At 42.1% G+C, this 12,813-nt stretch overlaps 1 protein-coding gene across 7 annotated transcripts in view; it reads right to left on the bottom strand.

Annotated features, from left to right (window-relative positions):
* PCCA (propionyl-CoA carboxylase subunit alpha) overlaps positions 1-7,551 on the bottom strand; it is a 391,797-nt gene extending 384,246 nt beyond the window's left edge. For 4 of the 7 annotated variants that reach the window (XM_037896417.2, XM_037896418.2, XM_043535142.1 and 1 more), the window contains exons 1-2: positions 7,428-7,535; positions 3,045-3,134 (exon numbers count right to left, since the gene is read on the bottom strand). In XM_037896417.2, coding sequence (XP_037752345.1) covers positions 3,045-3,134; positions 7,428-7,499 — 162 coding nt within the window. In that variant the 5' untranslated portion in view covers positions 7,500-7,535. Of the gene's footprint in view, positions 1-3,044; positions 3,135-5,941; positions 6,089-7,427 lie in introns of those variants that run through there. The other 3 variants (XM_037896419.2, XM_043535149.1, XM_043535162.1) reach the window with 2 other exon arrangements.
* Between the last annotated feature and the right edge of the window lie 5,262 nt (positions 7,552-12,813).

Genomic DNA, 12,813 nt, shown 5'->3' with positions numbered 1-12,813 from the left:
CATTTCAGGTCATCTCTCTAAAACCTGCATGGCTGCTTCATAACTTCTCCCACCCCACCCAGGGATTTTTTTTTTCTCCTCCAGCTGGAACACAAGAATGATCAGGTTCAGACAACACTAAAATTAAAGTAGCAGCAAATATACACAGAAGGACAAAACCAAACTGCAAAAGTGACTGGGACAGTCTAAAGCTGTATGGAATACAGAGAAAGATTAGGACACAAAGTAAATATAGACCCCTAGACCCAAGAAGATTACACAGGATTCAAATAGAAAAGGGGGGAGGGTCATAAATAATTAAGTAATTGCACTATCAAGTTGAGTTTTTCCAACTTCCCGCCCTTATGTTGTTTGTTTCCATATAACCAAGCTCTATATGTACCACAAGGAACTGCTATCTGAAGAGGGGATGAGTGAGTGAGTGAGTGACACAGACATACTGGGCTAGAGAAAAGGAGGAAAATTGAAGCGGGGCGGGGGGTAATGTTTGGAGGCCAAACTAAGTAGGGTTGTGCAAAGAGAGGGACAACTACATGGAAGACTGTGAAGGGTAGAAGGTAAAATTTTGTATTCTATTCTGGAAAGGACAAACCAGAGAACATGAGTAGGGACACTAGACGGGTGCAGGAGTGGGCTATATATTCTTACTTCTGCATGTGAAATAAAAAAAATGGACACCACATATTGGCTGGACTGAGGGGGCGGGCAGGGGAGGGAGAAGGGGACATATACATACACACACACACACCCACCCTCCTTCCATCATCACCACCACCACCACCTCCCAACAGAAAGACACCATCTCCTTTTCGTACACTACTACAGAAGGGTAGGGAAACCCACAAGAGCTCAATCACACATTCAACAAAATCTTTGCAAGTTAATATAATTCACTGGAAGAAAAGCTTCTGATGGTTCATAGTGGCTGAACCAAGTGTGTACAGCTAATTTAGAAAGAGGCTACCGAACTGTCTTCTAAAGACCGCAATACAAAGCCATTTAACTCTGAAGGCACAGGAGAAGCCAGAAGATTTTTGTGCTAAAGAAGCAAGTTAGAAGGGAAGAAATAGAAAAGTTACAGACAGTGGTAATTAAGATGGATTTAAGGCCTTGGGATTTATTAAAAACACCTTTTAACATCAGAAGAGGAAACCTGTCATGCAGTTAGAGAAACCTTATTCAACTGTTTTAAATATAAATTTTGACAGGAACTTCATCTTAGTTTTACGAAAATAACCTAATCCATTTACAAAGTTTCTACATTAAACAAATCACAACTATCTTCCTCTTTTTCCTGTATTGAAAATACTTAGAGAATAAAACTCAAATTCTGTATAGTTTGTCAGACTAAGTGCCTAAGTACACAGAGTTGTAATCTAACTCAGTGTGTGGCAGTTAGTTGTGTTTTTAACAACCCACTCAAAGGTTTAAGTCAAATTTGCTTCAACTGGAAACGAAACCATGATACCTTTTTTTTTTTTTTTTTTAAAAAACTAGTTGGTTGAGCCTGTATTGATAGGACCAGAGTTTGACAACTCTGTGCTATCCAAGGTATCTATAAAACAAGTTGGAAACACTTCAACAAGATGACATTTTACAATGCATTTAACAGGGCCTTGGCCCAGAGCCACAAAGACAGAGGCTTGGTCTACACTACACTACAAAGTTAGGTCTTGCATCAGCCTCATTATGCCTGTGTCTACACTCAACATTTCCACAGGACTCCTACCATTGCTCAACGTTGTTCAGGGAGGTCGGCCTATCATGGTTGACGCAGTGCAAGTACAGACACCGTGACCTAGGTTGATCCTAACAGTTCTCCAGCAGCTGTCCCATAATGCTGGGCACTGGCCACAACTGTGAACTCCACTGCCCAGGAGTCACAGAGACCGGAGCCACACCCACCTTTTACAAAGCCCACATTTTTAAAATGCCTTTTCCTGATTCCCCAGTTTGATGAGCACACAACTGACCAATAGACCATGCTGGCTACATGCTCCAGACTTACACATGCCTGGAGTAGACAGGAGGCACTGGATTTCTTGGGCCTGGGGGAAGAATAGCCTGTGCAAGCACAGCTACAGAGCAGTTCTGGAAATATGGACATTGACAGACAGATTGCACAGAGGATGCAGGCAAAGGGGTACAACAGGGATCAGCAGCAGTGCTGCGTGAAAGCAAAGGAACTGCAGCAGGCATACCAGAAGGTCAGTCAGGCCCAACAGTCGATCTGGTGCTGAGCCCCAGATCTGTTGCTTTTAATACAATGTGCATGGCACACTTGGCGGAGACCCCACCAACACACTGCAGAGCACCATGGGTTCCTCTGAAGAGCCCAGGATGAAGACTCCTTCTGTGAGCAGCAAGGAGAAGGAAGATGGGAGACAGGGGACATACAGTCAGGGAGGTCCAGCTACACCAGGAGCCAGGATCCATTCCAGACTCCACCACAGTTTGGTCAGTTCCAGCAGCCAAGCCCAATGCAGGGGAAGAAACCGCAGGAAAAGTTTGTGAATCCATTTCCTGTTACCAGGGTGGATAAAAATCAGTTTAAAAAAAAAAAAGTCAGATATTTATTTAAATAGGATTTTTTAATAAAATGCTTTGAGGAAAAAACCTCACATCATGGAATAGGGATTATAAATTCTAATTCTATAGTATGAGACAATATATTCATGTAATGTTTAAGAAAAGTTTTGTAACTGAGTTCATGGATTAGGGACCCAATCTTACGGAGTTAAATTACAAGCATTAAAAAAAAAAAACAAATGGGACAAGCACTATCTCTAGCTCATTTTCTTGCAAATACTCTCAATACTTGGTACCAGGATGAAACCTTAACTGCTAAAGAAGAGGAATTGGCTATGACATGGACATCCAGCAATATCCCTCCATAATGCCAACTATAATAAACTTCAGAGCTAAGGGTGAACCATTCAAGAAATATATGTCTGCTGATGATGTTTTAAAGAAAGTCACACAAGTGAACTGGTGGAAGTCACTTAAGCACTTGGATTCAGAGACTGTTGAAGTGATAATCTCACTTTTAACAGCAGTAGCTTCTTCTGCCGGTGTAGAAAGAATATTTTCTTCCTTTGGACTAATTCATTCCAAATTGAGAAATCGTTTGGGACCTGAAAAAGCAGGAAAGCTTGTTTTTCTTTTCCAGATTATGAACAAACAGGAAAATTAAGGTGAAGTCGACTGAGTTAACTGCAGAAGCCAATATTTTAAATTTATCATATTGCCCTGGCTGACCTAGTCGATTTAAATTTTTTTTTAATATTTCATTTAGCTATTTTAGTTAACAATTTTAACAAAAACAAACCTATTTTAAAAAACTTGAACATTTAACTGAACTCTAAAATTCATACCCTTGTTTTGTTAATGGCAACAAAATCCTCCAAATATTAATGATTAACCTGTTGAACTGGAGATAGTTTACCTCCCAATGACTTCATAAATATCTGCTTCAATTACCTTTGGTAAATGAATATAACCAAACAATCATTCATTTTCTGATATAGCTGTAAAACTAATCTGAAAAGTTTTCAAAATAAATCACTTTAAAAATGTACAGTGTGTACCTTTTAAAAAAGGAATGTACCTCTGAGTTGTGAAGAACATGTATTAAGGTTATATCAACCAATAAGTATGCACTTTTATATAAAAATCCATGATTAAACCGAGTCTTCCTGACTAGTGATTTAAATCAAATCCATCCTGCATGTTACAATGTTTAAGTGTACAGATGAAGCCGAACCCCTACATAGCAGGGCACGAGTACTGACTTTTCATTAATATACTCATTACTAGAACAGGAACAGGTAGCAGTACAACAGAGGCAGAGTTGGTATTTGCTTTCCCACATAACGTTAGCCGGGAGGCAATGCAGAGAAGTTTGCTTATGTACACAAGGACATCCCTCGAGAGATCTTGATAAAACTTTCATAGAGCTACACTGCAATCCTCTGCCAAAGGTTTCTAGGGATGGTAACCTTATTTTTTCCTCAAAAGTAATGTGCCAGTCCACAATGACTTGGGATGCCACCTTTGAAGTAAACAAGCCAGCAGCATATAGGGCCAGGTGGCTTCAGGATACCAGCAGCAGCTGTGTTTTCTACATCTTTGTTACCCTTAAGAGCAAGATATCAGCTAAAATCCCCACCACCTGTGGAAAAAAAACAGTGCCAGTGCTCCGTGCCACTGCCCTACACTCATACCCCTGGGAATAAGAGCCAAAATTTTAATTTTATGATTTATTATTTTAAGAGCCAAAATGTTACTGTACAGGGAAAGTTCAATCTACCAAAACCACATTCAGCTGTTATTCTGCACATGCTGAGCTAGCAGTTGAATCTTTTCCTTGATGCTATTGAGGTGGCCAGTGTGCAGCATCATGAACCAGGGAAGCAAGGGGTAAGCCAGATCCCCCATGATCACTGTAGCACTGACAATACTGAAATGCCAAATCTGCTGGTCAGGAAAGAACATCCCTGTTTGCAGCTTTCTGAACAGTCCTGCATTCTTAAAGATGAGAGCATCATGCACCTTCCCTGACCAGCCAGCACTGATCACTGGCGAAGCATCCCCAGTGATCCATTAGCACTTGCATATCCATAGAAGAGTAGCCCTTTCTGTTGATGCACTCTGTGCAAGGTAAGCTGGTGCTAAAATAGGGATGTGTGCACCTTCTATCACCCCATCTCAGTTCAGGAATCCCACTTCAGCAAATCCATCCACCATCTCCTGCACACTACCAAAAGAGACACTCTTGTATAGCAGGCGCAGGAAACAATTAATAGCCCTCCCTACACACTTGCATGACAAGGGTCCCCACTGTGGATTTTCCAAATCCAAGATGATTTCCCACTGGCTGATAGAAATCCAGGGTTGCAAACTTCCACAGAGTGATTGCCACTCACTTCTCCACTGCCAGTGCAGCTCTCAATATGGTGTCCCGGAGCTGGAGGGCAGCAGCAAGCCTGGCACAGTCCCAGGAACATGGCATTTTGTGTCTGAAAGTTCTGCAGCCAATGCTCATCATCCCAAGCCTGCATTACAATGCAATCCCACCAGTTAATGCTTGTTTCTCAGGCTTAGAAGCAGCTCTTTTCCACCTGCAGCTGATCTACAATGCCATCAACAACCTTGAATTGGTTTTCACTGTGTCCCTCAGCAATCTATCCTCTATGAAACAGAACCTTAGCAGCAAAGGACATTATTTTCTATGGCTCTACAAATACTGGAGGATTGTCTGTCCTGTGTTTGCAATACTCATGACAACAGAGCAGAGCTGTGTGAGCTGCATGGTTCTTTTAGAGAGGACTGACAGCAAAAAGTGCTGTGCAGTTTCACAGGATTTTTTTTAAAAAGGCATGAAAATTATGAAATAGATGAAGTTGCATAATAGGAACTTGACTCCTTGCTCCCAATCACTCCCACACAACTCACTTCTATCCCACCATGCATGCCAAAATTTCTCAAGAGACTATGTGCCAGACAATGGCAAGTTGCACACTGGAATACCTACCCATGGTGCATCAACACAGGCACTCCTGGTGAGTCACACAGCACCAATTCAATGAACCAAGAATGCAAGAGCAATATACTAACTGCAGAAGCTCTACTGCATAACTTGTATCAACCAAGGTTTCTAGCACAAATATGGCCTTAGGCACCACTGCAATCCACAAAACTCCTGCTTGGCTGTAGGCACCTAAACTCAGTGGCGCCTCAAGAGCTCCCTCTGGGCATGTGCACTGCAATCTCCCCCCTAAGCCCCAGAGCAATCCACAAACTGGGGGAAAAAATAGATGCAGCATGCCTATCACACATACAGGGCCCAGAGGCCACCTACCAGATCAGGTCCCACTCAAAAACCCAGCTGGAGGAGGAGGCGGCAGTGCCCATGTTATAACCCAGTGGTTAGAGCACTCACCTGGGATATGGGAGATGCAAGTTAAATTCTCCCCTTCTGCCAAGGGAGAAGGGGGAGGGAAGAAGAGGATTTGAACAGAGGTCTCCCACCTCTCAGAGTGCACTAAGCACTGATCTATGGGACATTCTGATGTGGGGCTTCCTCAATCTCTCCTGTAAAAGCTGTTCAACTGAGGATTTAAAAAAAAAAAAAAAAAAGTTACTGGACCAGGGGAGTTGGACCATAGTCTCACCCAGTGGGTGCCCTAACCACCAGGCTACAGTCACTCTCTCTCTCTGGGCCAATGGCTTAAGTATTTATCCAAAGTGCAACACAAGATTTTAGACCAACTCACCTTCCCACAAGACATGCAGATAATTAAGTTCAAAGATGAAGCCAGAGAATTCTAACAACGTTTTAATTTGTATCTACATAAAAGGGACAAAAGTTATGCTTCTTTAAAAGTTTAGCGTAAGCTGTCTGCCATTTTCATATCTAACTGGGGTACTGCAAAGATGTTAGTTAATGTTTGTATAATCTTTTGAGCAAAGAGTCTTGTTCCAATTATTAACTGAGTAGCATGTAGCTATGCCAATATACTATCCCCTAAATTATCAGGAAGAATATAATAACTGCAAAATAATTTCTAAAAGGGGGTGGTGGAGAATCATTGCTGTGGAGTTATACAATGAAAATTTGGAATCTCTAAGATCAAGCCATTTTGGAAATACAGATGGGGGAGGGGGAATAAAATACACCAAGATTGAGGGCAGGGGACAAAAAAAAAAAAAAAAAAAAAAAAAAAAGAGATAGATTTTTGGAAGTAGTGTTTGAAAACTGGATTTGTAAATGGACTCTGTAGCTTATAAACATCAACCTTAATTATGGCAAGCTACTGCCAATCCATAATGCATTTCACCTTCAAGTACAGGTTATCCTCCATTATCCTTATTGACCTAATAGTATCAGTTATACTATATGTCAACATCTAGAGCAAGAAACTAAGGTCTCCAAAGTTCTCCTATTTTGCTTAGGATCCTATTTTTAAAATGTCAGTGACAGTCTAGTTTTTCGTTATATGTCTCACTAGTTATATACTTAATATCATGAATCTGTATCTTAAAGTATGAGATCTTTGTAAGAATTCACACTATGCACTTCAATAAAAGTTCTCATTAAATGTAAACTATTAACTTGATTTTTTTTCTTATAAATTAATTTTCACCGTCGTTGGACGGTGCCTGCCCTTGGAAGCTCACAGGCTTCTGTGGCGCTTCATGCTCCATTGGACAGGTACCAAGTTCTCTACGCTGGTCCCTCACCGGCCCCAGGCAAGGGCGGCGACGGGCTCGCTCAGCGCCGCTCCCCCGGGCTCCTGCCACAGCCCGTAACGCCTCCTCCCGCCGCCGCCGCCGCCGCCCGCTGGGGCGCAGAGCTGGGCTCACCGCCCCAGCGCATCCCGCGCGGACGGCTCCGAGAGGGCGCTGGGACCCGGCTCCCCGCTCACCTGCAGCGCGAGCAGGTGTCGGTCCGGCTGCCGCCAGGCGCCCAAGACCATTTGGCGCAAGGACGCCGCCATCGCCGCTGCTAGCCGGAGCCCTGGTTGCCCTTTCACCTCGGCGAGGGGGAGGGGGGGGTCAGCGCTCCGCGCTCAGCCAATCAGGAGCGTCGCCTTCCCTCGCTCCGCCCCCGCGCCAGGCAGGCACTCAGGCTGTGGGAAAGAGTCAGGGAGAGCGCGCGCCGCTCCTTCCCCGCCTCGCGCCCGTCATCCTCGTGCCTCGGAGGAGCCGGTTACGCGGGGATTCCCCGAGAGCGCGGGGCTGCTGCGCGCTCCCGGCAGCCCAGAGCTGCCCCGCCCCCACGTCACTGCCACCCCCTGCCCCGCTGGACCCGGCGCTCTGGCCGCAGGCGCCGCGAGCGTGACTTGGCCGCGCGCCGGGGCGAGGCTGCACTTTCTTCCCTGGGCTCGCGGTCCGTCGCCTGGGCACCGAGGCCGGGCTCCGCCGGCGGCTGTTGCAGCCGCGTCCCCAGCGCGGGGAGCCCCGAGCCAGCCCGGGCGGGCTTGGGAGTGGTGCTGGCGAGTGCACTGCCTGGGGCCGCCCGGCTGTGAGGGCGTCGGGCAATGCAAGCGCAGGAAAGCATCCTGCCCCTCCGACCCACTGTGAACGCTGCCTAGGAGCTGCCGGCTTCTCCTCCCCCGCGAGGGAGGGCAGCACCTCGGGACTGGTCTGGCGGTATTAGCCCTGGGTGCTGTTCCCCCTCCCAATCCACACTGTGTACACCACAGTAAGGTACATTTTATACATCCAGCTCTGCTTGAGTGTCACTAGTCTGGCTGCTAGTTAGAGAGTTTTCTAGCCTAAATAAGTTAATAGTATAAAACCCTTCATCCACCCCCCTCTGGGAGGTGATAGTACCACCCTATTCAGCACTGGTTAGGCCTCAGCCAGGCAGAACTGTGTCCAGTTTTGGTCACCAATGGATAGAAAGGATGTAGAGAAACCAGAAAGGATCCAGAGGCGAGCGACAAAGGTGATCAAAGGGATGGAATGCAAGCCCTATGAGCAAAGGCTGAAGGAACTGGGTATGTTTAGTTTGTAAAAGAGGAGATTAAGGGGGTATATGATAGTGGTCTTCAAATACTTCAAAGGCTGCCATAAAAAGATGGAAAAAAGTTGTTCTCTTCTGCCACAAACTGCAGCACAGCACCTTTAGATTAAATCTCAGGAAAAAACTTCCTAACTATAAGAACAGTAGAACAATGGAACAGACTGCCTAGGGAGGCGTTGTAAGCACCTTCACTAGAAGTTTTCAAAAAGAAGCTGGATTGGATAGCCACCAGTTTTGGGTGGTTTAGACCAGTGATACTCATGCATCCGATGAAGTGAGCTCTAGCTCACGAAAGCTTATGCTCAAATAAATTGGTTAGTCTCTAAGGTGCCACAAGTACTCCTCTTCTTTTTGCGAATACAGACTAACACGGCTGCTACTCTGAAACAACTCACACCTAAGTGATTCAAGAGCCAAATATCACCCAAAAGAGCCACAGTAGTGTAAATTCATTGTTTCATTTACAATAGTACTATATATTCTTATTTAAACAGTATGATGGGAAATATTTGCTTGTTATGTTGATATATATTATTCTGAGAGCAAAATGAGTATTATTTTATCAACTACAATTAGTTAATAACAAGGTAAAATCATCCCGATTGGTTAATAATTAGATCACACAGTGTTTTAATATGTGCTGCAGAGAGCCTCAGGGGACACTTGTGAGCCTGAGTCTTAGTATCACTGGCTAAGACACAACAAATCCTGCATCTCGGGAGGGGGTTAGACTAGATGACCCTTGCAGTTCCTTCTAACCCTATGGTTCTATCATTCCATTATCACTGGAATCACTATAGGGAAACATTTCCAAAGGGCCTCAGATGGGGGGCTCTGTAAAAGGCCTGGGTCCCCACATTTGTGCACTCAGACAGAATCGGAATTTCCAAAATAGAATGGAAGTAATACTGATTCATTAATTAGCGGTATAAAAATAAGTACAGTAATGGTAAAGAGTAGAGAGGATAACTGGGCTGCATGTACTTACTCTTTCCCCTAATAAAAAAACAAGGGCATATTCAGTAAATGTGACAGGCAACTAATTTAAAACAGAGAAAAGAAAATACTTTTGTGTGCATTATGAAATTAATCAGTGGAACTTATTGCCACAAGATAATGTTTAGCCTAGAACAGCACAAAAATGGACATTTATTCAGAAAATATAGATAGATACATAGTTATATTTAATGGGTCTAAAAAGCTCGGAACAGATTAAACCTCATGCTTCTAGGCACAAACCAACCTCTCATTGAGAGGGTTAAGGAAAAAACTTCCTTTATAGTCAGATTATTGCATACTTTCACTTTTCTCTGACACATCTGCCACGGTTGGACACAGGCTACTAGGCTAGATGGACCGATGGATTGCTCTGGTACATAATACTAATTCCTATGTACTAATCCTATAAATCTATAGTAAATTCTCTGTTTCTCTCAAATGTACATAGAATCAAATCCTGCCTTCATGCTATCTTTTTTCAGAGTGCAGAGACTCAAGAATAACTAATGAGGGGGTGCTGCTTGAATATCTAACCTGTGCTTCCTCTGACAACTAACATATGAGCACCAGCAGCAGCTGCTGAGTGCACCTGAGCCCTTCTGGAACTTCTTTTCGGACACTCAGTTTCCAGACCATGCCCTTGTTCCAGGCCTTTGGAGTGCTCAGATATATTTGGGTTCAACCAGACACAACCTTTGTAAATTCCCTCCAGGACTTTTAACTCCAGTTTGTGCCTCTAAATGGATGCTCAAACCCCTGTTTGTACATACCCAGGATGTTAAAAACTTTGGCCTAGATTTATTAATTTTGTCATCTCTTTTCTAACTTCTCATGGCAATAAATTTACTGAAATTGCACAGACAGAGAAGATGCAGAATGGTGGACAGTAGAATACTAGTTTTATCCCTGCTGCTTAGTAAAAGACAAAGATGAGTTATGTGCCTCTTCCTCATATAAACTGAGCTGTTAGAATAAAACTGACATTTCATTGTTGCTATTACATGTTTTATATTTATATTATTAAAAATGCTTACTCAAGCCATACAGATGTAAATAATCTAATTGCAAAAAACCTTTATTGTCTAAAAGCATGTCATAATATATTTAATCCATCAGTGTCACAGATAAATCCATTTAACAATAAAGATTCCACTAAAAATACCCTGCAAACAACCACTCCAATTTCTTCCACCCACTTTCCCTGGAAAGTCCAGAAAGTCACTGAACTAGACCAGCCACAGAAGAGAGATCTAGAGTAAATGTCCCTCACTTCAGGGTTTAAATGAGATATCTATTTCTATCTAATCTACACCACTGTATAATGTCATTAAACTATATAACAAAATTCTGAGACATGGATGTGAGTTCCTCCTCAGTATATATTAAAAAAAGAGTCACATGACATCACACTGGTGTTTTCTTTTGCTCCACAGAAGGGGTTCTGTTTGCAGGCCCTCCTTTAAGCATAGGCAACCTCCTACAGTGCCACATCAAAGGAGGCACCCCACAGTTGCAAAGGGAAACTGACTAGGATTACACAGAGGCATGGCTGCAAAGAGAAACTTTGCAGTCAGCTGAGTGTATAAAGAACTTGATGCAGTAGGAAACTGACTAGTGCAAGTCCTTTTTCTTCTGCAGCAAGGGCAGGAACACTTTACTTATGGAAGGGACAAGACAGAAAGTGTAGAAGAATCCCAGTCAGTTCTATCTGTATTTCAAGCCTTTCTGCTTTTTAGAGTGATTTAACTTGGGCTTTCTGCCTATATTTTTTTTTGTATTTTTTTATTTATAAAATTTTATATCATAAGCTACATGCATGGTCTTTCTAAAAAAGACTAATTGTACATAAATAAAAAAGAAAAAATACATAATGGACTAAAATTATACAGTTATTGTTGCCAAATTTACAAGAACAATAGGGGGTCAACTCTTGTAAAAACTTCCCACTCGTTAAAGGCATGAATTTTAAAAAGTACCATTCAAAGTCAAGGATATCAGATTTGTTTATAAAATCTAAATAAATAGTTTTAAAAATAACATTTCATAGACATGCCTGGTCTATTAAATATGTGTAATAGCAGATTTCACTCAAGTTCATAAAATCACTGGAAACAATATGTCCCAGATGTTGTAATGATGCTCACTCTAATATGGTAACACCTTGTAAAATAAAGAGATCTGATTACTATATTACTGTAGAATGTCTCTTTAAACCAAAGCTTATTGTAGTAATGATTATTGTTTTGTTTTTGATTTTTACATGTAATGGATTTATAAACCTGTTAAAACTTCCTAAATAAATAGTTTTTTAAAATTGTAAAATCTAGGCCCTAATCCTGCAAACACTTTAGAACATGTGTAACTCTACTCATGAGAACAGAATCAGTTATTAGGGCTATTCACATTCATAAAGTTCTGCATGTTTGAAAGTGTCTGCCAGACTGCAACCCATATCATTTTCTCAGTATGCCCATTGGTTGCAAAAAAAACCCTAAATTTTAGATATTATAAATTGACTTGCTTCTTCCAATCAGAGAACTGGTGAGCTTTTGTCTTCGAACATAACCCTGAATTTACCCAGAAAAATTTAAGCTGCTGTAGAATGATTTAATTTTAAGTTACAACTCAGGAAAGGAAAATTCATAGTGTAATTGTAATCTTCATGTCTGTACCTTATCTAACAAAGAAAATAGAATATGAGATTTATAGGATGTAAAAACCTTAACAGAAAAGTCTGTGCCTAAATGACTCAAAGCTAGAAGAAACTTTAAGTATGTGTTACATGCTCTGTAATCCATGTTCCCTTCTATTAGCATTCTATTCAACGGTCTATGAGAGACAGATTCAATCTTCCAGTCAGCCAATACATCTGTCTATTAAGTTATTTACGAGAGATCTGGAACAGCATCAAAGATATGTAGGACCAAATTCATCTAAATGCAGCCTAGTAAGCAGGGGCAATTCCTGGAATTTTCTGAACCAAATTCAGAGTGACATAAATGGCAGTATATGTTACACGTTAGATGTATATTGGTCAAAAACGTGTAAAGTGACACCGTAGTGTAACTTGCACTAACCTGGATTCAATGCATATGCAAAATTAATGTAACTTATATGCCATGCCATGTTTGTCTCACAAAGATTAAGAACCAAGAGGGAGGTGAAAAATAATGCAAACTAACAGTACCAGGGCCAAATTCAGTTGTACCTTTTATGCTAAGGCTGAATTTTGTCCCAATAAATATAGCAAATCAGTATAAATTACATTGTTTTGTTTGAGGGTT

The sequence above is a fragment of the Chelonia mydas genome, chromosome 1 (assembly GCF_015237465.2).
Source record: "Chelonia mydas isolate rCheMyd1 chromosome 1, rCheMyd1.pri.v2, whole genome shotgun sequence".
NCBI lineage: Eukaryota > Metazoa > Chordata > Testudines > Cheloniidae > Chelonia > Chelonia mydas.
Note: the sequence above shows the minus strand (reverse complement) of the source record. Positions and strands in the feature narration are given on the sequence as shown.